Source organism: Diaporthe amygdali, assembly GCF_026229845.1.
Source record: "Diaporthe amygdali strain CAA958 chromosome Unknown NODE_18_length_871485_cov_64_394520, whole genome shotgun sequence".
Classification (NCBI taxonomy): Eukaryota; Fungi; Ascomycota; class Sordariomycetes; order Diaporthales; family Diaporthaceae; genus Diaporthe; species Diaporthe amygdali.
In genome coordinates, this window is record NW_026517038.1 from 89,396 (window position 1) to 111,810 (window position 22,415).

General features: G+C 53.7%; 6 protein-coding genes across 6 annotated transcripts; 3 read left to right on the plus strand and 3 right to left on the minus strand.

Annotated features, from left to right (window-relative positions):
• Positions 1-2,734: 2,734 nt before the first annotated feature.
• Positions 2,735-4,720, minus strand: J7T55_003985 (uncharacterized protein; the record flags this gene model as incomplete). Its single annotated transcript, XM_053144650.1, has 3 exons — positions 2,735-2,819; positions 2,873-3,945; positions 4,601-4,720. 3 exons carry the CDS (start codon positions 4,718-4,720, stop codon positions 2,735-2,737), a joined length of 1,278 nt encoding a protein of 425 aa, XP_052992486.1.
• A 1,036-nt stretch (positions 4,721-5,756) lies between these two features.
• On the minus strand, positions 5,757-6,863 carry J7T55_003986 (uncharacterized protein; the record flags this gene model as incomplete). Its single annotated transcript, XM_053144651.1, has 3 exons — positions 5,757-6,337; positions 6,433-6,622; positions 6,684-6,863. 3 exons carry the CDS (start codon positions 6,861-6,863, stop codon positions 5,757-5,759), a joined length of 951 nt encoding a protein of 316 aa, XP_052992487.1.
• A 1,066-nt stretch (positions 6,864-7,929) lies between these two features.
• Positions 7,930-9,768, minus strand: J7T55_003987 (wd repeat-containing protein slp1; the record flags this gene model as incomplete). The annotated part of the gene is made up of 1 exon (XM_053144652.1): positions 7,930-9,768. The coding sequence occupies one exon, from the start codon at positions 9,766-9,768 to the stop codon at positions 7,930-7,932; it is 1,839 nt and encodes a 612-aa protein (XP_052992488.1).
• Positions 9,769-11,203: 1,435 nt separating this feature from the next.
• Positions 11,204-13,580, plus strand: J7T55_003988 (uncharacterized protein; the record flags this gene model as incomplete). The annotated part of the gene is made up of 3 exons (XM_053144653.1): positions 11,204-11,594; positions 11,659-11,977; positions 12,038-13,580. 3 exons carry the CDS (start codon positions 11,204-11,206, stop codon positions 13,578-13,580), a joined length of 2,253 nt encoding a protein of 750 aa, XP_052992489.1.
• A 526-nt stretch (positions 13,581-14,106) lies between these two features.
• On the plus strand, positions 14,107-15,221 carry J7T55_003989 (uncharacterized protein; the record flags this gene model as incomplete). The annotated part of the gene is made up of 2 exons (XM_053144654.1): positions 14,107-14,961; positions 15,168-15,221. 2 exons carry the CDS (start codon positions 14,107-14,109, stop codon positions 15,219-15,221), a joined length of 909 nt encoding a protein of 302 aa, XP_052992490.1.
• Positions 15,222-18,489: 3,268 nt separating this feature from the next.
• J7T55_003990 (uncharacterized protein) lies at positions 18,490-18,726 on the plus strand (the record flags this gene model as incomplete). Its single annotated transcript, XM_053144655.1, has 1 exon — positions 18,490-18,726. The coding sequence occupies one exon, from the start codon at positions 18,490-18,492 to the stop codon at positions 18,724-18,726; it is 237 nt and encodes a 78-aa protein (XP_052992491.1).
• Positions 18,727-22,415: the final 3,689 nt, after the last annotated feature.

The following is a 22,415-nucleotide window of genomic DNA, read 5'->3' on the forward strand; positions in this document are numbered from 1 at the left end:
TGTCGCGACACTCTTCCTCATGTGGAATGTGATGAGCAGGCATCCCTATCTTATTGCCGCTACCAGCGTTGGAAATGTCAATTTAAGATCAGGTGGGCTGACTGAATTTGCTTCATTCACTCGACCGAAAGCGAGCTGGTTCGTCGCGCACACAAGGAAGAGGAGCTTGGAGCTTGGTTGTTGCGCTGAAGCCGCACCGTTGCCCGAGAAGATTGGTTCTGCCTTGCGAGGCTGAGTGGTGGCACATTCATTCCGCTTCGCCTGCAGGCACACACATAGGCTTACAGAATGACAGATCGAAATGTAGTAGATCGTTAGCAAAGGTCGCATAGACTTGGCTTACTTTCTAGCAATGGCTTTTCTATGTGGTGTCCGGACGGGCGCTCTGCCTGGCGTGCTGAGGACTCCAACGACGGACGATAGGCCACGAGATGACGACTACAGAGGGGCCCATCACGTCTCTCGCTTCGATCCGACCGGATCCAAAGACTCATGCAATTGAGCTGTGCCCGCAGGCGCTTTGACTTGACGCATTCCGAAATGGTCGGAGATTCCGGATCCAGGACCAGCCAATCCCAAGAGTCTCCTTCAGTCCCGGCAATTCCGACTTCACCAGAGATGTTTCTTCATCTTTGACATGCACATCTATCTCCGACCAAGGATCTTGGAGATCTTTGGATATGCAGGTGCGTCAAATGAAATTTTTCTAGTTCCTCGAATTGGGAGTCGCGTGGCAAGCGCCCTTGACATTTGGATTTTATGGGCGTGCAAAGACACGAGGAAGAGTAGATACCTATGTCATTGAATATAACCCAACTCTACATGCAATGCTCTCCGATGAAACTTGCAGGGAATCAATTTGGTTACTCAAGGGGCCATTTCCGAAAGACTGACAATATTTCACGTTGTTGCTGGACAGGTCTCCACCCGAAGGCTGCAGGACGACTACACAATAGGCCACGAAAGCTTCCATCCGTTGACTGTGATAACAGGAAGGACCTGAAATTAAGAGTGATTCGTCATGGAGCACATGTTCCAACGTTTCATTTCGTTTTTATTTTGTTGGGAAACTGTGTTACTGTGCCACTCAGCTAGTGTGCGGCACAGCTGATCACCCTGCCTATACACCAACAAGTCACTGTCTTATCGCTCAACTACTACTCATGTTGGTTACACAAGGTTTCAGAAGACTTGCGGTATCCACTGCATACCCCTATTGAGACCGACTCAGTCTGTGGGACAGCTTCAAATCTTGCACAGTGAGCCACTCTTTAGACCCGGTAATCACGTCCCCTTCCACACCCTACGATTCTCCCGAGTGATAAGCATCAGTTTAGGTAAAGAACGTCCATTTTGAGATTACTTCCAGATGTGAAGGAGCATCTCAATTGAATTCTTATATTTGTAGCCAAATAATCGAGACCATGACACGAGCCTGACCACGTGTCAGGTCTCCCTTTGCCCAGTTCACTATGAAAGAACTGTCGAGGTCCGCACCAATCGATTGAGTTTGTGGGTGCGTAATTGTGTCTTGAAGCACAAAATCCAAGGTGGGAGGTATGTAGTATCATTGGCCACTTTGTTTGCTTCATCTTCGCAATCCAAAAGGACGCATTTACCTCGAGGCCCGGCCAAAGCAAATCATTAGATCAGCAGTCAAGGCGAGAGACAAAACGGACCTGGCATTCCTCGAACAGGGCCCTGTTCAAGCACGTGCAAGTATGGAGTCACTGAGTCTACGGCTTCACCTTGTTTCTGTTCAACCAGTCCACCCTCACAGGCCCACAAACCGAGCGTCACCCGGATCGTTCCAGGGTTGCCTCTCTTTTCTTCCTGATTGCGCGAGACCAGATCAACCACAGGCTCTTCTCGAGATTACACGATGGCGAAGACAAGCCGAAGAAATTGCCTCAGATAGGTTTAGCTTTCGGTGCCAATCCTGACTTGGAAGCCGTGCTGCAACTTCTGGAGTATGGTCTGGGCTAACGATGCCCATGTAGGTCGGGCACCTGATGGTGTGGTGAAAGCACCTAAACTCGAGACTAAATTTGGGGGAGTTGATCCGAAGCCCACAGCTCTGCCATCCTGTCCTCAAGGCTAGAACAAGTCGGCAGGGGGATATTACTAGAACAGAGGAAAATGGATGCACCCATGCCCCTGAGCATGGTTTGAGCTCCACAAGGCTTCCTGGAATTAACAATATTCACAAATTTACAGCGGCCTGAGTCTTCGCTGATCTTTTGAATGTCTTTTTCAAGCATGAATGAATTTAGTGCATCCCTTCGAAGGCAGTATCGAGGCTCTCATAGCGGCTACTGCATAATAATCTGCCTATCTTGATGTATCACACAACCAACCCGTGTTCCTGTAATGCGCCCCTGCCACCTGGAAGCAGGATTAGTAAAAGGAAATGCAGCCCTCCGAACGCCAGATGATATCTTGATGTGGTCCCACTAGAGGACGGAGCCGCATTCTTGGTTTTTTTCTTTCTTTCCAACTTTCAGTGATCTCATCAATTGCTGCCACCTGTGTCAGTTTTTGGCAGGATGCTCATGACACAATCGCTGCAAGTAGCGGACTCATCCATAAAGCGGCCCTAGTTCACTCAATGATAAAGGAGAGTCGGCCGTTGATCGTCGTTCAGGTCTCGCCCCAAACACGGATACCAAACTTTGACGCCGGTCTTGAGAACGCCTTCAATCTCATCGCAAGCTCGTCGAATCGTCGAGTAAGTTTACCACTCATACTCGCCAGTTGCCTTGTGGAAGACATAGTCCTTGCCGTTGACGTTAAGAACTCCGTCCTTCATTGTGCACTTCCTGCTTCGAAATCAGCATTCGCATCATGATTAGATACTCTCGGGGACACGCACCACTTGTTCTTCACGCGCTGGACCTTGTCGTACATGCAGAGCATAATGTGTCCCATATTCTCCTCGTCGTCATCATCCGCGATGTCAACCTCGTCAGGGTCATCAAGGTCGGAGTTGATGGCGTCCTCGTCCACCTCCTCCCTCTTGATGTCGTCGTCGACGCCGTCGAATCCCGACGGACCACTAGAAGCAGTCTTCTTGCCGATAGACTTGTGCTTGGTGGCCTCTTTCAGGGGTAGCATCAGGCCACCGCCCTCCATCTGCTTGGCTCGAGCAGCGATCTGGTCATGGAGCATGCGGTCAATCTCAACACGACCAACCTCGGAAGTCTCTCCATTCTGATCTCTCCGCATCAAGACGCCCTCGTAATCATCGGCGGCACCGTCGACCTGGGACTGCTGGAAGCCATTGTTCTGCTGTCCGGGACGAGGCGGCGGCTGCACTCCGCGCTGCTGCTGTTGCTGCATGGCAAGCTGGTTGGCCATCTGTTGGCTGTACTGAGCCTGCTGTGGAAGACGCTGTCCCTGGTTGGGCTGGCCAGGAGCGCCCGGACGGGGAGCATTCTGCGGCTGGGCACTCTGACCATAGCCCTGTATTGCGCTGATGCTGGCAGCAGCTCGAGACCCATATGTGTTCTGCAGCTGAGCAGCGGCGCGCTGAGCAGCAACATTTGCAGGATTGTTGCCGCCGTACGAAGATGGGTTTCCCTGATTAGGGGCTTGTTGAATGCCGTTGTTGGCAAGTCCTGGCTCCTGCTTGATAAGAGGCTCGGGCTTCATGGAATCAGGCCTGGCATTGTATCCACCCGCAACCTGGGATGGCCCAGGAAGACCATTGGCCAATGGCTGGGGTTGGGCGTTGGGTGCAGGCTGGGGGCTGAGCGTTGCCGTTGTGTAGCTCGGTGCGCCCATCTGTTGAACGGGAGCAGCGGGAACACTTGGGGCTGGCTGAGCCACAGGAGCAGCCTGTTGAGGTTGAGACTGGGTCTGGGCCGGCGCTTGCACCGGAGGAGGTGGTGGAGGGTCCCAAGGAAAGGCGGCGACCTGGAGTTTAGATAACTTCATCTGCCATCCCTACAAGGCCACGAGCGTTAGCATATTCCAGGTCTGCAAGACGGTTTGCAAGCATTGATCCACCATGACGACGACAGCAGCAGCCAAGTAGTACAACTGTAACACAAGATAAAAATTCCTGAAAGCCGCAGTTGATCATAACCACTGGCCGGTATAGAGCAATAAATTTGGGAGGGGGGGGGGGGCTTGGTGCCAGGCTGCCTGCTGTATCCCCGTCATATGTCATGCTTGGGTGCACGTGAAGGGGTGAGGCTTGGCTCCAATCACAGTGGAGGGGAGGCTGACTGGGGTGGCAAATCCAGTCTTGCTGGGCAGGGGTTGAGCTTAAAAGACCCAAATAGCACCCGGTCACCCTCCTGTCAGACTCAGTCCCCAGCCGCCGCCCTTCTTCGCTCTCTGACCCGCAATCCGCGCCACTGGCCGCAGCAGCACTGCAAACAGTCCAGGCAGCCAGGACGGCGGCCAGTTTCGCCCTCAAAGGGAGGAGTCACGACCTTCACAATGCAAATCCAGCAACGACTTCGATGCACGGAATGCACTGTGTTTTGGGAGAGATGAAGTCAAGCAAAGCTTCCTTTGACGCAGATGAAACGGCAACGACAGCTGGCTCGGGGTTGTGTGACGTATCAGAGGAAAAGGGAAGAAAGAAACACACCTTGCGCAGCTCCTCCAGGACCTCCTCGCCCACGCCCTGGTCCTCAAAGTCGACCCGCGACGCCTCGATCACCTCATTGATGATCTGGTGGTAGATGTTGCCAACTGAGGCGTTCGACATTTTGATCGCTGGAGATGAGTTCCTCTTTGAGTGGATGAGAGAGCGGGTTTGAATGTGTGAGAGGTTGTGGTCAGGAGATGCGTGGTGATGATGGCTGCCACGAATGCGTAGTTCCTGCTCAGGTGGGCTGCTAACTTCCGGTCTTTTGCCCTGGCTGTGATTTCTCCTCCTTTCTTGTTTGAATGTCGCTTGCACCGTAGTTTACCGTTTGCGATGTGGTGAGTGACCGCGGCAAGATGCAACAAACGTGCAGTGCAAGCGGTGGTCCAGGGGTGACGCTTTGCTGCGACGAGAGCGAATGCGACGGCTGCAGCAGTAGGCTCAGGCTCAGGTGGGCGAAAGGCAGTTAGAGAGAGCCCTCGGTTCCCTAAGCGATCGATCACCACGACTCCCCTTGCGGCCTCAGAGCCTCAGAGCCGCAAAACTGCTGTGCAATCCACCAAATCCAGTGTCTACCGTGGAATTCCTACTCTCCTCGATGGTATTCTGTTCCAGATGGGGGGCTTTTGGGCGCAAGCTGGTCGCTGGCTGACGCTCGAGTCGGTCTTGACAGCAGGAGTTGTAATGGCCAAGGTTTCGCTTTTATTTGGGAAGGGCGACTAAGTACTTTGCCCGCTTAGCTAAGCTGCCAGTCCCTCTGATCCCCTCCAATCCCCCTGCCGTCCACGCCGTCTCAGCAGCAACTGACTGGAAGGCGCTAAATCTTGGCTGTTTGTTGCCACAGCCTGTGGCCAGTGGCTGCCCAGCCCTTTCAACTTGCTCTGGGCCTGCTCACTACACCGCAGGCATTTCTTGATCTGTCCTTTCATCTGATTCTACAATACAATACAATACAATACACAAATACAGATAATGCGCATACAGAGATGCAATACTGCGGCATCTTCTCATCTACATCCAATTTAATGCAAAGAATTGAACAAGCAACGGGAACCTTTCTCTTTATTAGTCAACTACGGGCAAGTCAGACTGGCCTGCGAGCCGGAAAGAATGTCCAACAGCGATCCTAAAGAAAATGGCGGAGCTGCTCCTCTATCTACTTCAAGTCCTTGGTAGCCGGGTTCTTCTTCAGGTGCTCCTCCCAGGTCGTCGGCTTCTCTTCCAAAATATCCAGCGACAGCTCCTTCCCGCCAAAGTAGCCGCCCTCAGCCAGCAGCCTCAGGTTCTCCAGCATCTCGACGGCCGCAAACTCAGGCATGCCGGTGCCCGTCATGGCGTCGAGGAACTGCTCGTGCGACGTCCTGAAGAACGTGGCCGTCGCGCCCGCCTCGGGGAACGCATTCTTGAACCCCTCGATGATCTCCAGGGGCGTCATGTACGCCGTCGCGGCGTACACCTGCTTGCCCAGCAGCTCGTCGCGCTTCAGCACAATCGCCTTGACCCACTTGCCCGCGTCCTCGGGCGGGTCGAACAGCGGGAACGCCGCGTCCTCGGGCACCGGCAGCGCGAGCGTCCACGCGTTGTTGGGCGGTAGCTGCCGCATCATGCCGCCGGGCAGGTTGGACATAAATAGCCCAGGCATGAAGAATGTGGCAGGGACGCCCAGTTCGCGAACGTAGTCTTCGACTATGGCCTTGCTGTCGAAGTGATACACGTGGGGCAGCTTGCCGTTGGTGACTGTAGAAATGTGTCAGCGGCTTTCGCCCCTATCTACGTGGCGTCGGGGGGAGGGGCACTTGACTATAGGTAAGGGGGTGAGGCACGGGACTTACGCTTGGTGATGTTGAGCAGAGAGCTCCAGATGAAGTGGTTGACCCCGGTCTCCTCGGCAGCGTCGGCAAGATTCTTGCCCTGCTGGATCTCGAGCTGCATATCCATCTTCTCCCAATAGTTGGTCATGGTGAATACGGCCGAAGCCCCAGTCATCGCTTTGACCAAGGACGGCTTGTCGTCAAGGTCGGCCTGGATATCGTTTAGTTATCGCGGCGGATTCACAGAAGGCGCTCGTCAAGGGAAGACTTACAGCAACCACCTCGACCCCCTGAGCAGCGAGCTTCTTGGCTCCATCGCCTTCCACGCTTCGAGAGACTCCTCGGACGGCCCAAGCATCCTTCAGCTTGGGGTCGTTCAGGAACGTGCGAACGATAGAGCCGCCCTGCTTGCCAGTGGCGCCAAAGACGGTGATGATTTTCTTGGAGGCCATTGCGAATGATCTTGTTGGTGGACTCAGTAAGTATCTTGTAAAGAACTTGATATGTTGGTAATTGCACAGATGTGAGCTGGTGAGATGTGAAATTGAATGTGATGATGTCTGATGGACAAGAGCTTCAAGACCTTTCATTCCAGAGACTGACCGACCTACTTATACACCTCGACACTGTCTCCCTACATAGCTAGCCCGCCCTACCCCATCGTAGTCGGCTCGCGATCATCTCCCAAGGCCCTGGTGGGACTCGACGTCGAAGCTGTCGTGGCTGCTCGATTACCTAGCTATGCTATTGTGCTAGGGTGGTGGTCAGCACGAGCATACAGGCACTCTCAACCGCGCGGGAGTCCAATTCAGGGGCGGCTGCTGTGTCATTCTGCGTGCATTACTAAGGTTCGCTGGCTCGGACATAGAACCCCAGCACCAGGGTGCTAACCGCGAAGGACCGAGACGTGGCTGCTTTGGAAGCTGCCAAGACGCCCCCGGCTTGGTGCGCTTAGCAATCGCCCACTTTCTGCTAGCACTCGATGAGTATCCAAGATTCGAAAGAGCTGACCAACGTGTTAGCGATACACACAGCTGCACCACCTGGGCGGCGATGCCTGTGTCATGGTCTACGATTCAGGTCTACGGCGGGGACTCATCGGAAGATTCGCTTCGTCGTGTTGATAGCTTCGAGGTCGAGGTCACCTAAGCAGAGTTGTTCACTGGAACGTGGAAATTGGTACAGGACAACCTGTTGTACCACAACCTCTTGGGAGATAACCTCTGGGGACAGTTTTTTAAGCTACCATTTTACCTGTTGGAACATCACATAGATCATGAACAATGAGTATACAGAAGTGAAACATCACAGCACATTCTTATCTACGCACACTGCGAAGGACTGAACAAATGTTGGGACCCCCTTTTTGTATTCAATTTATCAATTACAGACGAGTCATAACAGGCCTCTAAGCCGGAAAGAATGTCCACCAGTCATTCCAAATGCAATTGATAGCCGCTCCTTCAACTCCTTCAAGTCCTTCAACTCCTTCAACTCCGGGGCTGTGGTGCCCTGTATTTAACGAATCGTCATTTGTTTGACCATGGCGGCCTTGCTGGAAGAGCCGGCACCCGCGAGTCCAGTCGCGCCAGGCTTCTTCTCGAAGAGTTTCCAAAATTTCAAGCTCTCATCCGCGGCTGCAGTAGCGAGCATTTGTCCGTCAGGGCTGAGGCAGCTGTGTAGCACTCGGCTCTCGTGAGCAGGGATGTCAATGTTTCGCACAAGTGTTGGGTAGCTCCAGATGGTCAGTGAGTTGTCGGGAAAGCCACTCGAGCTGACGATCTCGCGGTGGTGAGGGCTCCAGCGCAGGCTGGTGACTTGGGAGCCCGTATCGATGCTGTTCACCCGAGCTCCAGATGTTGTGTTCCAGAAGTGGATGTGTCGGTCGTAAGAACCACCTCCGGTGGCGAGTAGGCTCGTGTTCCAAGGGCACCAGGAAAGGGCCTTGACAGCAGCCTTGTGGTTGGTTTTGGTGAATTTGGGCACGGACAGAGAACGAGCATCCCAGATGGACACGAGATTGTCGTTGCCGCCAGTAGCAAGTTGCTGTCCATCAGAGCGCCACTCGAGTCCACAGACTTCAGAGGTGTGGGACACGAGCTCGGCGACCTTGTGCTCGGCGATGCGGACGTCATGGTTGTAGACCAGGCCGCTTCGTGCGCCAGAGGAGAGTAAGTGCTTGTCCCAGCCCAAGACACCAACGCGGGTGTCATGGCCAAACATGCTGCGGACTTTGGCACCCTCAGCGACGTCCCAGATTTGGATCTCGCCAGACCCAAGGCCAACGCCGACGTAGGCGCCATCGCCGGACCACTTGACGCTGCTGATGTAAGTGTCAGGGCTTGTCTCGAGCAGACAGCTCACACTACCCTCGTCGGCGGACCAGATGTAGACGTTTCGCTCTAGGCCAATAGCGACCTGGTTGCCAGAGCTCCAGTCGAGGAGGTTGAGGTAGTAATCGTCAATGAGGCCAGGTGCATCCAACACTCGGTCGGGGCCTGTGGCAATACGACGCCTGAACTGGGCAGAGCTGGCGTTGGCTGGCTTGATGGGCCGGTTGTATTGCTGACGGAGGTCGACAGGCTTCGATGACTCGGGCGCAGCGGGCTTGAACTCGAGGATACGCGTGTTCATGCTAACACCACAAGCATTAGCGAGCGAGTCCTGGTAAGCGGCTGTGTTGGGTGAGGGGCGCGAGATGTCGTCTGATGAAGTGTCTGCCTCGTGTTCGATGTTCAAGCTCTCCAGTGCAGCGATGGCGTCGTCTGCAGCTGCGGACAGGATGGCCGATGAGTCAGAGCTGATGGTGATCTTCTTCTTCTTGGAGGGCCCGTCGAGCTTCCCAGAGCCGGCGTTAGCGACAGCCGAGCTGGCGCCGCGGTTGGGGATGAAGCGATCAGCGGCGTGGGTTGGAACCGCTTTGGTCCTTGATTTGGAGGAGGTTGATTTGGAGGCGGTGGACTTTGACTTTGTGTTGATAGGGGATCTGGGCTTGTTGTGTCTGCCCGTTCCGGTCAAAGTGAAGTCAGACACACCAAGCTCGAGTGCCTTCTTGGGGGTGGCAGTAGAGCGAACGATGTTGGACTTGGGTGAGTTCTGCTGAGAGGGCCTTGACTTGGCGCTCGAGCGGGCGAGGTGTGCTGAGAGGTTTCCTCCGTAGACTGACTTTTGGGATGCTCGTTGGGCGTTGGTTTGGTTTGTGCGCTCTGGCGTGAAAGGTGATGACTCCAGGTTGACAGCCACTGTTGTAGAGCGTGACCGAGGTGATGGAGTAAGAGGCATGCGACCGCCGGCGGTCCGGGAGGAGAAGAGTCCTGTGTGGGACTTGAGTGGCGTTGTTACTGAAGCAGTAGCCATTTTGATTGATTTTGCAGCAGCACTTGGTTTGGTTGTGTGTGCGTAGTGGCAGTTGGCTTGGTTGTGCTTGCACAGCGACAGTTTGTTTGAGTGTGCACACAGTGTGTGTGCCTGGTATGTGTGGTGTTGATTTGATATGCAGTAGCAGTTGCTTTGATTATGTGTGCCCAGTAGCAGTTGCTTTGCTTGTATGTTTAGGCACAATGTGTGTTGCCTGGTTTGTGTGGTTTTGATTGTTCGCGCGCAGTAGCAGTTGTTTTGAGAGGTAGAGAGAAATTTAGGTGACGTAGAGGTAGAGAGAGTTCAGAGAGAATTTGGATGCTTGCGCGCGCTTTGTGATGTGAAGTGTGTTTGCGAAGTGTGAGAAGGATGTCAGTCTCGAAGGGGGAGACCGAGTCTTATAAAGTAAACAAAATTTAGGGGGGGACTAGATGCTGGCACGGCAACCACAAGGGTCCAGGGATTCGTAAGAATTAGGGGATTTGCATAATCGGGGACTTGAATAATTGGGGGTTTGTTTTTGGAGACCTGGATGATTTTCACGCTTAGTCGCCCACATCGGCTGTGGCACGGATCATAATGCGCACCTTGAAGAGCATAAGTGAGGCGCTAGCCCCCAGCAACCGCACGGGTCCACAATGTTCAGGTACCTTAATGTTCTCGATAATGTCGAAACTAGAGTATCTACTGCGTCTGTGGTCCCTTGATGTTGACTTTGGGTAGTTGGCAAAGCTTGTAAGCCCTTGTCTGGGTGATCTCCTAAGTGTCAGATGACCGTGAGCAGACCAGGCTGTCTGCTGTGCTAATTGAATTGCCAAACCCTTGAATTAATTCAACTAGGAACCTCTCTGTTTTGTGAAGGATAATTGATAGAAGTTGTGTGGCGACGACATTGAGGTACATGAGCGATAGCCTGGCGTGGCCTACTCCAACCACCAGACGGGTCCCCGCGGCTTTCGCCCCTGGCCCCCCCCCCCCAACTGCGCTGGCCTTTGCCCGATGCGGAACCCCTGCCCTGTTCTGGCGTTACCCAGGCACGGATTTCCAAGGTTTCAGCCCAAGTCGGCTCTTTCCGTCACATCAGGGGAAACGCTCCATCGCAAACGTCGCTACCCCGTCCCATCTGCAGACGCGCAGTCAAAGGAGTACTGTGAGGCCTGCATTATTCTATCACTTGCAGACACCCACGATTGCACTCGCTCGCACTTGCTGCCGCCCGTGACAGACGAACAACCCTGAGCCTTGGAAACCCTTTGAGTACGGACGACTCGACGAGCGGTGGCGAGGAGGCAACAACAGCCAGGACCCCCAACCACCTCGCATCCGACTCCAACCTTGCCACTGCTGTGCGCCCCGGTAGCAGTTTGCGAATTTCGAAATGCTGCCGCAGTGAGCAGTCGAACCTTTCACCACACATCCTATCCCACCTCACACCATGTCGCAACCCTCCACCCCGCAGCCTCTCTTTGGCGGCGGTCAGCCGCCAGCGGCATCGGCATCGGCAGGCCCTTCCACGTCCCTGGTCCCCTTCAGCCGCACCCCAGCGACTGGCTCATCTGGCAACAACACTTACATCATGCCCAGCTCTCCCATGAAGAAAGTCGCATCAGACGGCTACAGGCCCAAGGTCACCCGCACTCTGGGCCAACGCCCTGCATGTCTTGTCAACGCCTCTGTGACGTACTGCGGGAACAACCAGATCTATGCTTTCGGCGGATTCGACCAGTACACGGACGAAGTCTACAATCACGTTCTTCGCCTTGATATTGTCAGCCACCAATGGAATCTAGTGGATAACTACGGAGACATTCCTGGGGTGCGCATGGGTATGTATTCTTATCAGTGCTGGACATTACCTCGCTACCACCAACTTGCTGACTTGAAAGCTAGGCCATACCGCGACCTTGTATCAAGGCGACAAACTTCTTGTGTTCGGCGGCGAGAACGAGCATAGAACCTACCTTTCCGACCTTATCATTTTTGACCTCAAGACCGCCCACTGGACACAACCGCAGGTGTCTGGCCCCATCCCGAAAGGCCGCGCACGTCACTCTGCCCTCTTGCACGAAGACAAACTATTTATTATTGGGGGAATTACAGGTCACGACAACTATGTGTTGGACGATATCTGCTACATTGACCTCAAGACCTTCACATGGTCCCGCGCCTGGCGGTTCGTCGGCCGGTTTGACCATTCCTCTTATATATGGTAAGTGTGACAATCAGCTATACGGTCCACCCGGCTTGTATTGGTACTGACTTCTTGCAGGGGCGATAGAATATGGGTCTTTGGCGGTCTGAGCGAAGATATGGACAAAGTCAGTGATCTGTGGTGGCTTGATTTGAAAGGCAGCCCAGCATTCGAAAGTGCGCCTCAGTTTGGGACTTACGAGCGGCCAGGCCTGGGGAGTCGTAACGAAAGCTCACCACGGCCACCGTATACGATGGGCCAGTCCCCGATTGTTGGTGCGTCTGGTTATGCTGCCAATTCTCGGACGCAGCAGGTCAACACTCCCTCGTTCCAGATCAAAACTTATGCGCCGATGGCGCCAGGCCTGATACATTCCCATAAGTTCATATCCGGCCCTAACGTACCATCACAAGGACCGGGTATCCACTTTCACGTTTACTCGTCTGGAAATCTACTTGATTTCGTGACGCCGGCTGCTACAATCACGTCCAAGGAATGTGCTTTGTATGCCCTTGAGTTGGGAGAGCTTCGATGGCAAAAAGTTGCTGAAGGTCGCGAGGTCTTCAAATCTGGCTTCAGGTGGCATTACTGCACGATGAATGAAGATGGCACCAAAGCATGGCTGCTGGGCTGCCCTACCGATGCTTCTGCTCTCGATGTTGCCGCCAACGGCTTTGAGGAGCAGCTGAGTGACATTATGGAGATTGATCTCCGCAGGTACGGTTTTCTGGGCAACAATTTAACACCACAACCGCGAACCGAACTTGCAGAGCCTATGGGAAGGACCCGTCGTGTGGATACACCCTCCAAAGGCCTAGGCGCAGACCTGGCAAAAGCGTTCAACAGACCTCCAGAGTCAGGAAGCGGCACAGATTTCATCGTCACGGCACTTTCTGGTGACCCGAACGAGGAAGACTTGCTGGGTTCAGCCCTTATTCGGGCGACTGACGTGGCCGACGGCGACCAGACCTGGCTGTCGCCAGATTCACCGACATCACCACCTATCCACGTACATCGCCTCATTCTATACCTCCGTTGGCCGCATTTCGCACGCTTGTGGGACTCACACATGGCCGAATTCCACAACAAAAAGATGCACATTCCTGAGCCCTACTCCGTGGTGAAAGCGTTCCTTTACTACCTTTATACAGATCGCATTGATGCTACTGCCGAGGACGAGGGTGTTGACGGCCCAAGCAGAGACCTTGCGGACATTGCTGGGCTTTTGGTGATGTCCAACATCTACAACATTCCACACCTACGCCTCCTGTGTGTCAACCGTCTGAGTCGTGAACTAGACGTCGATCATGCTTGCATAATTTGGTACTGCGCAGGGCTTGCAGACGAGGAGTGGCTGCGCAAGCGGGCGGCTGGATTTTGCCTGACACATTGGGGTCGCATAGTGCGCACCACTGGTTTCCTGCGACTTCCGCGAACTGCGATTGTAGAGCTTTCGCAAGAAATTGACACTGAGGGCCGTGTGATCGGCGGAGAGGAGCTCGACATGTTCGAAGGGGGTGGTTCATATATGGAGAGGAGGAAGGAAAGCATCTCGAGCAACGTGACACAGTCGCTCGAGGCCGAGGAGGCAGAAGACGACGATGGTATGGACATGAACTAGTCATTTGTCACGCGGAGGAGACGCTCTCGGCCGGTTTGAAATCTGAGGGCCAGAGGCATCGATTGAAAGACCTATCATGCTCGGAGTTGGCGCAAGAGGTCCTTTCAGTGTGTGAGTTATTCTATGAGGATCATGGCATGGCGTCTGGCGGAGATTTCAACTTTTGCTGTTTTGTGTTTTTTGACTACAGATTCCGAGTATTAGAGCAAAAGTCGAGCAAGACGCCATGAAACAAATAGAGATGATTGACGAGTCAGAAGCCTCCGTGCTGGAATGCATTGCACGGCAACGCATTATTGGAAGTCATCCCTGCCAATACGGGAGGCGGCCACCGGGTGCGACGGGTGCCGAGCGTTGGAAACCAACGGCGCCACCACCACCGGGTCCCCGCATCCTGCGGCAGCTTATCTCTTGCCTCAATGCCTTGATGTGACGCTGTTGAGGTGGGCCTCGACAGAGTGCGAGAGATCCACGACCTCCCCGATAAGTCTCGAGTGCAGGCTCGAGGCGGGGACTACTGACCCAAATGAGCCTCCCTCTGAGCGTCTTCTCGCCGCCACTAACGCCGGACCTCCTTGAGGAAGAAGAGCTGCGTGCTGCGTGCGCCGCCGTGATGGAACCGAAAAACAACGCCCTCCTCACCTTTGGGCCCCCCGGTAACCAATGGACATATGACAGGCTCACCAAAACTTACGACCTCACCCGCGGGGGGGACTCGCCATCCCCATTAAAGATACGCACCTCACGCGGCCCGGCCGACACATCCATCCTGGTCGACCCGGCCGCGGCAGTGCTCGTCATCATCGACATGCAGAACTTCTTCCTGCACCCGTCCTGCCGCTCGCACCCGGCGGGCCTCGCGGCGGTGGGGCCGCTGCTGCAGGTCATCGAGCGCAGCCGCGAGGCGGGCATCCAGGTCGCGTGGCTGAACTGGGGGCTGACGGACGCCGACCTGGCGGCGCTGCCGGCCGGCGTGGCGCGGGGCTTCGCGCGGGCCGTCGTCGCCGGGGAGAAGGACCAGGCCGGGCTGGGCGTCGACCTGGGCGACGGCAAGGGCCGGTGCCTCGTCGCGGGCGAGTGGAACGCCGAGATCTACGAGCCGCTCAGGCGGGCCGTCGACGACGGCGGCGGCGGCGGCGGCGGCGATGTCCACTGCGCCAAGAACCGCATGAGCGGGCTCTGGTGCGAGGCACAGCCGCTGTGGAGATACTTGGCCGAGAGCGGCAAGAAGACGCTCTTGTTTGCCGGTGTCAACACCGACCAGTGCGTGCTGGGGACGCTGACGGATGCGTATAATGCCGGGTGGGACTGCGTCCTGGTTGAAGATTGCTGCGCGACCACGACGGAGGGTGCGCCTGAGGTTTGTTTGGCGAACGTTGCGGTGAGTCCACTTTGTTTCAAGAAATCGATAGTTCTGTTCTTTCCTTGTCCTGTTCTATATTTCGTGGTCCTCAAACCTTTTCGCCTTGTGCTTGGAGGCGAGGCTTTCATCTACAAAACCGTTGAGTCACTGGTTTGAGCCTGACGGGACGCCACATCTGACGTCCTGGCTGTCTTGAGATCGTCTGAGCTGACGCCATTCACAAGCATTCTTACGGGTTTGTCATAGACTCGACGACTTTTACAGCAGCTGAATCATGAGCCTCATTGCGAGGCAAACAAAGCGAAGTCGTGCGAGGGCGTTTTGAATCTTCACATGCAATCGATTCCCGAATGTCTGAGGAAATATCTGTGCGCCCCGGCTCAGCAGCAGCACTAACAACAATGAGAGCGTCGAAGGCTGACGGAATCGTGGGAATGTCTCATTGTAGACGGTATGGAGCGCACGGAATACGAGACAGACTGATTAGGAATGCCGCCTAGAGGTGGCTGCATGCGGCTGGTCTCACGATAGGGCAGGACGTCATCCGCCAAGGGCTAGAAGGCCCAAGTATGGAATCAAATTACAGTTGGCTGCGTGCTGACTGTTACCCTTGCATTTGATCCGTGGTAATAAGCTCAAATGGGCAGATAACAAGAGACTGTCAAAATGAGCCTCGGGTGCTGTTCCGATCAACTAGGTGCATACGAAAATCAATGACACTGCAATGTCATGAAGATCGTATTACTGGAATGGATGACGGGTCTAGAAGGCGACGGCAACGATGGGGACTTTTGAATAGAGCAGGTCTCTCATTCGACGATGCTATGGTATCTAATGCGTGATAATGCAGGCGGCCGCTGCGCTGGCCGTTGCCATGTGAATGTTCGGATCCTTCCCAGGCCTCCAAGACATTCTAGCCGCACCAAAAGCATGCTTGTTCATTCCAGCCGAAGCTTTGTTTGGCCTCGCACTTTTCCCGCCCCACTGTGCGTCCCATCCTGTCGGTTCGTGTGCAGCTCCCTTTGAATTCCCCCCCACGGCGGTCGCATGCCAGCAGATGCCGTGATGACCTGGAGAAAGTAATGTTCATGTCGAGTCTTTGGAAATCAATGTCGAATACAATCATGTCTGTGTAAATGCCTCAAAAAAGGGGGGCCGAGAGTCTGAAGAATGTTTACCGCCGTTGCGCCGTAGATGGATTTGATGGATGTCATCGTGAAAAAAAAAAAGGAAGTCGTTGGGTCGACCCACAAAAGGATGATCGACCACCAATTGTGCGGATAACGCCGTGAAAATGCATGTCGTGCTGGAGATTAGGATCGCTCCCCCCGTCAATTCCCTCGGCAACGTCGCAATCTTGCTCGTCAGGGTCGTGCTTTCTGTCGGTGAATCCGTCCGCCCAAAAAATGCAGAGAGGACCTCTTTTTGAGAGGCCTCGGGAAGAAGTGGGTTTTTCGTGTTGGGACAGAGTCTGAGCAGTGGAATCTGTGGCTGTCGACGCCCGCTCATCCGCCCTGGACAACCACGTCGCCCTTGCAGATGCCGTAGGAGCAGCATGCCTCGGGCTCGAGTTTGCCCATGAGTATTTGATCTCGTTTTGACTGTGCCAATACGTTTTTAGCAACCTATTACATGCGATGGAAGAGCACATGGCGGGGTGTACTTACGTCCGGGCAAGGGACGGGAGTGGCGGATGCGATGCTGCCGAAGAGGACGGCGGCCAGCATTGCTGGCATTGCGAGCCGGAACTGCATCTTGGCTGAGGTAGTTTGGGTTGTATGGGTTGAAAGGAAGGAATAATCAGTTGCAGAAGTGACTTGCGAATTCAAATGGATAAAAGAGCCTCAAGTGAGTTGAGGTGAGTGGGAGCCCAGCGTGGGGGAAGATGGGTTACTTCAAGTCAACCCGAGAGGTAGCGCAAGCCTTGGGGGGGGTGGAAAGAGAGGCAGTTGACTCAGGTAGGACAGATGGTAGATGGGACGGGGGGCACAAGGAAATATACATGCAGTCATCACTGGATGGGTAGATAATAACGCTGGCAGTCAGAGAAACGGCGCCAGAGCCCGGCTCACCTCACCTGCAGGGCGATGGATGGCCTCGATGGGGTTGGGGGCATCACACATGGACCCATGGACCCATATGAAAAGATCAACAGGCTAACGGAAGAATAGCATGGTCACATAACTGTAGGCAAACCACAACGGTGGGCTCGCCTCCGTTGGTGGGATCAGCAGTAAATAAGCGAGAAAACCCACGCAGCCAGGCAGCATGCTACGGGAGTAAACACGCCCAGTCACTGTGATTGCGGTCAATCAACGGCCACTCTACTCGATACTGCGCCGGCTGGGATGAACTGGCAACTGGAATGCCACCGAGCCCGCAAAAGCTTGGCTCGAGGGGGGTCCACTCTCGTCGGTTGACCTTGCCGGAAGTGGGGTCCCACCCGTCCACACAGGTTACATGGTGCATCTGTACACAGAAGACCGTCTTTATCCTGTGTTTCGTACAGAGTAGTCAAGTCAGTCCTCAGTGGACCCCAGGTGAGGGGCAACGAGCTGACCGTCCGCAAGAGGATTTGGCGTGGCTGTTTGCGCCACACCTGCCCAGCCCGAGAGCCTTGTGACATGTTGCCTCCGAGCCTATTTATGGCTCCATCGTCAGCTCGTAACCCGGTAGTGCCGCGGGCCTTGCACGATGTTTGCTGAGAAGCCGAAGCGTGTCTATCCACTCTCTTTCAGAATGTTGGTCAGAGAAGCTAGTTAGGCACACCACTTCTCTGCTTCCGTGCCATGCAACTCCACAACTAGCAAACGTGAGCTTGTAGTGACTCACGATCATTGATCAATACGGCATCAGACAGTCATTTGACAGCAAGTGCTGTGCTTGTCTTCGTATATTCGTATAGTTGCCATCTTCGGACAATTCAGCTCTACAACGGGAATCCAACACGACTAACGGTATTCGTTGTATGCCCTTTCTCCCTCCCTTGGATCTTTGGACCACGAGATAGAGATTGTTTCAGTACTCTACGGCGGTAATGGTCCTGTCTCATCTTCATAGTCTATATGTTTGAGTCAATACTGTATTTATGAGTACTTAGAAAATGTAATCAAGATTGCCCTTGAGGTTTGCGATTAGTTGAATGTGCACTACTTCCTGCTCTTGCAATAGAGACTTAACAAGTAATTCTTTGGCTGACGTAAAGACTTGCCGCCCTGATGTGTTCAATTGTCATACAGAGACTCTTTTTAGCTTGCCAAGAGACAAAGACTCCGCTTAAACTTGAGAAACCCCAGGGGGAAGTCGACTTTCGACTCGCTGTCTCCCCACGTTTTATTGATATGGAGTAAGTCAGAGTCATGAAGAGAGCCACAATCGAGGAGGTCGAGCACAACTGCAATTGAGCGGTTCAGCGATGAAGCAAAACATGTGTATAAAAGGGCAATTCGATCCTTGGGTCAATTACGGCAGGTGCTCTATCTTCTTTCCTACACTCAGAGCTTACTAGCCCCGAACCATTCCTTTCGAACTACAAAGCAAATCAAGATGTTCTTCAACACCAAGTCGGTCCTTTTCTTCGTCGCCGCCCTGGCGACAGCCAACGCAGCCGTCCTTCCCGAGCGAGATGCTACCCTAGACGCGCGTGTCACTGCTCAGGACATTAAGGGTTGTTATGATGGCGCCTTTACTTGCGCCAATGCCTGCAACGCAGTGCTGCAGAACGAGGGCTACCAGTGCCTCCAACACACTGGTGGCAGTGACTACTGCTGCGTCAAGCTCTAGATGAGTGGACGAATTTTAGGTACGACTTTCTCCAATTTCATCACGAACACTTTCGCGGGGATTGTGTTGACAGAATTGCAGGGCAGTGAGGCATTTGGTGCGGAAGGTTGTCCCAGTGTGGTGGACTTAGCTCATGCTTGGGGGTGCCTCTCACTGCACGCTTACTCATTCTTGTACATAGGGAGACTGGACAGCGGGATAACATCGTGTGGCGTGAAGATGTGGTCGTTGACGGTTGAGTGCACATGTATGTGATATGGAGAGATGTAAATACACAGGCAATGTTGCCCAGGCATATATACAAGCCAGTTGTACCTGATGTCATTTTGGCAAAGAGAAAACACCTGCTGAGAATGAAGTGGTTGAGATTGTCTACTAAGCAGAGAATTGTGATGGCTCACCTGGAAGAAAAGAGAGCAGTTCCAATATTGTATATGAATGTTCTTCTCACCTGGGTACTTCATGGACCAAGTCGCGCAGAAGAACACTTGTCTTCAGTATGGCCGTGGCGGATCGCTCTGCTTCTTGGCTGGCACGTTGCTGTCTTGTAGGGACACTTGGACACCATAATTCAAGTCTTGTATACCTTCAACGCGCTGGGTAGCTAGGTGGTTTGTCAGGCCATGTTCATGTGGACCAAAGCGGCCTAGGCGACACAGTGGGGCGGTGCGTCACTTAGAGCGTGTGCCGTCAGTCAGCCTTACAGGGATGTTATCTAAGGTTTGATTATCAGCATCTCGTTAGATGAAGCATATCTCGCCTGTGGGTCTTTTCGCAAGGAACGAAACGGAGCGAGTGGGCCGCGGCGTGTGAAACGGGATGAACGCCATCAAACGCTGACACATAGTAACCACCTGGGTACCCATATACTGTAGGACATTTACAGCATTGCGCAATCGGACGGTGACCCTTCAATTGGATCGTTGTCATTAGCACCACAGCCAGGGAGAAATAGAAAAGGCAGGCAATTATGCGCCAACGAAGGGTCATGCCTCGATGGGGAAGCTACGATCCCTTGCTTGAAACTGCTGCCGCATGTTGCGGGTGCACGTGTGCTGTGCAAGTGCTGATCAGCGGGAACGGTAGGCATTTTTTGGAAGCAGCAGTGTCATCGGTAGTCACCTTCATTCCGTCTTCACCAAACACACATCTGCTTGCTAGACCCACACGCACAAAGCTGGTCCTGCACCTGCACCTGCACCTGCACTCCTTGCCTGCTCTTCTTCCTTCGATCCTCTAGGACCCATCATAATTCGACGAGACTCTTCATGCTGACAGGGTCGGGTTTGGCAATCCAGCGGCGCTTTCCGTGTTCACTTGTCCCAAGTGAATCTCGCTCGGGGTTGGCAGTTGAGTCCTCCTAATTGCAACTAATCGTTCAACACAATCTACAACATCATGAGAGAGGACACTGAAATCAAGATCAGGATAACGCGGCTATCTTTCATCCCTGACTTTCTAAAAGCACATGGCCTGTTTTCGACTCGATTCTGAATGCTTGTGTCCACGCTCAGTTGCGCCTCTTACACTGGTAAGGGGGTTGAGTAGAAAACACCAATTAACAACGGGTCCATTCTCCGGCAAGCACCCAGACCGGCTGGGGTGGCTCCAGAACAGCAATTGTTCCTGCGTCAAGGGGTGTCGCCGGCGGTACAATGCTGTGACACCCAGAGTGATGCGTTGAATGACCAACGCACCCGTCCAAGATGTTCCACACTCACGGCATAAACGGAAAACATGCCTCGTGCAGTGCAAGCGTCGAGATCGATCACATAGCAAGCAGTGGCTATTCAAGTCAGGCAGGAATGGGGCAATGATCCTCCATCCCATCAAAGTTTTGCGGCTTGTTCCGAGCTACAGATCGGTCATCCACAACCATCAGTACGGTCATGGCCATCCATCCTTGTGTTCAGGGCGCCAGCTCTGCCGTGGCACCTGAGACGTAAAGAGGAACGCATCCATCGTTGCGAGACGTGCCCGTCTTTTGGGTTGTGAACGTACTAGCCAGTATGCCACTCACGCACTCGTCAAGGCTTGGCACAGTCACACAAAGCGGAAAAGAGAGTCTGCATGTTTGAGATATTGGCATCGTCGCCACTATTCTGTATTACAACAACAGGTCAAGGGATGCCAGACCGACCAACCCACTGGCCGCCACATTGAGTAGCACGATGCCGTTTCTTTTGGTTCTCGGACATTTATGGATCTTTTGATTTGTGGGCTACCCTCACGTGGCCTGTACGGACCGCATCAAGGTCATAAGAGATATGATCTGGAACTGCAATCACCCAACGGTTGCGTACATCAATTAAGAGGCAGTGCCCCCGACGAATCTCAAGGCCTGTATCAACTACTGCGACTCCCCTCAAAGCAGTACAGACGTGATGCGGCCTCGAGGCTACGACAATGGCCTTGGCAGGAGCATCCGCCCGCCACTTGAGAACGACTGGCAAATCCAAACGACCACAATGTAATACACAGAAGCGGTGCTAGGTATCACAGGCTAGGATTTGTCTCACAAATCACTTCGCTAAGCCTGCAGACCTACTTTCTGATGACTCCTTTTCCACCGCCGCTCCACGACTGCGAGACCGCTGTGCGTTTAGCGAGAGAACACAATTCCTGACCAGGTAGGAGAGTCATGTCAGCCTGGCGAGCTCCTGTCATACGCACATTACACGCAAACATCGAGCGACTCTGCCGCAGTGTTGTCTACGACCTTATGGCTGCACTTGTATTTCCCAGCTCGGCTCTTCAAGGCCTCAAAGACTAGCAAGTACACGCATCGTAAGACTGGCTTTGTCAGAGCGAAACTGCCGACTACTACAGAAATGTACAGCCTTGGGAAACCAGCAACAAATCACCTTCTGGCAGCAAGATGTATCAAATCAGCCTTGGTGTGCCGTTCTATCCAGTGGCTTGGAGACCACGCCCTTGCTCCTGATTTGCATTGTATGACAGCGTTGGTTGGAGGGTATACAAGTGTGACCTACCTACCATACACAAACAGCGTTGACCCTTAGAAGCGCTTCAGGATCCGCGTACCCAGGTTCTGTCAACTCGTCACTTCAGTGCAATCTCTATGCTGGATAAGGTGGGAAGAGAGCCAAACGCACCGATGCGCAGTTTCATGTGTGTCCCGACAGGCTCATCAGTCACTCTCTTGACTGGAGCATGGACTCACTTGTGAGCCGAGTGTCTCATGAGACCACAGCACTAGTGGCTGAAGAAGTCGACGGCGCGGTTCTCCAATGGCGAAGACTTCTATCGGAAACTTGGAGGTGTGGCTATTTGGCATTTGAAAAGCCTCATACCGTTTCTTGAGCTTCAGTTACTTTGTTGTGCTTACAACTCATGGTGACAAAGCATCACCTCACACGCCGGTACAACAAACTGTATACTCCACGACGGGAGATTGCTAAACAGTTCAGCGAACAGAATCGTGACGAGTCGCAGCACGCACCTTGTCTACCATTTTCCTGATTGGATTTGGATGATCTTCGTTCGCCCATCTTGACACTCCACCAAACGCGACCGATGCATTGAGGCTTGCAGCTAGTAACAGCTCATCCTAGATGCTCTGCCAATGCGAGCCCGAGAGTTGCCCAGTTGAAAGGTTTGTCTACTGCAAGGGACAATGCGATATGCATCTTGTACATCTTGGTCAGGGGGCGCGTCAGCAGATTGCC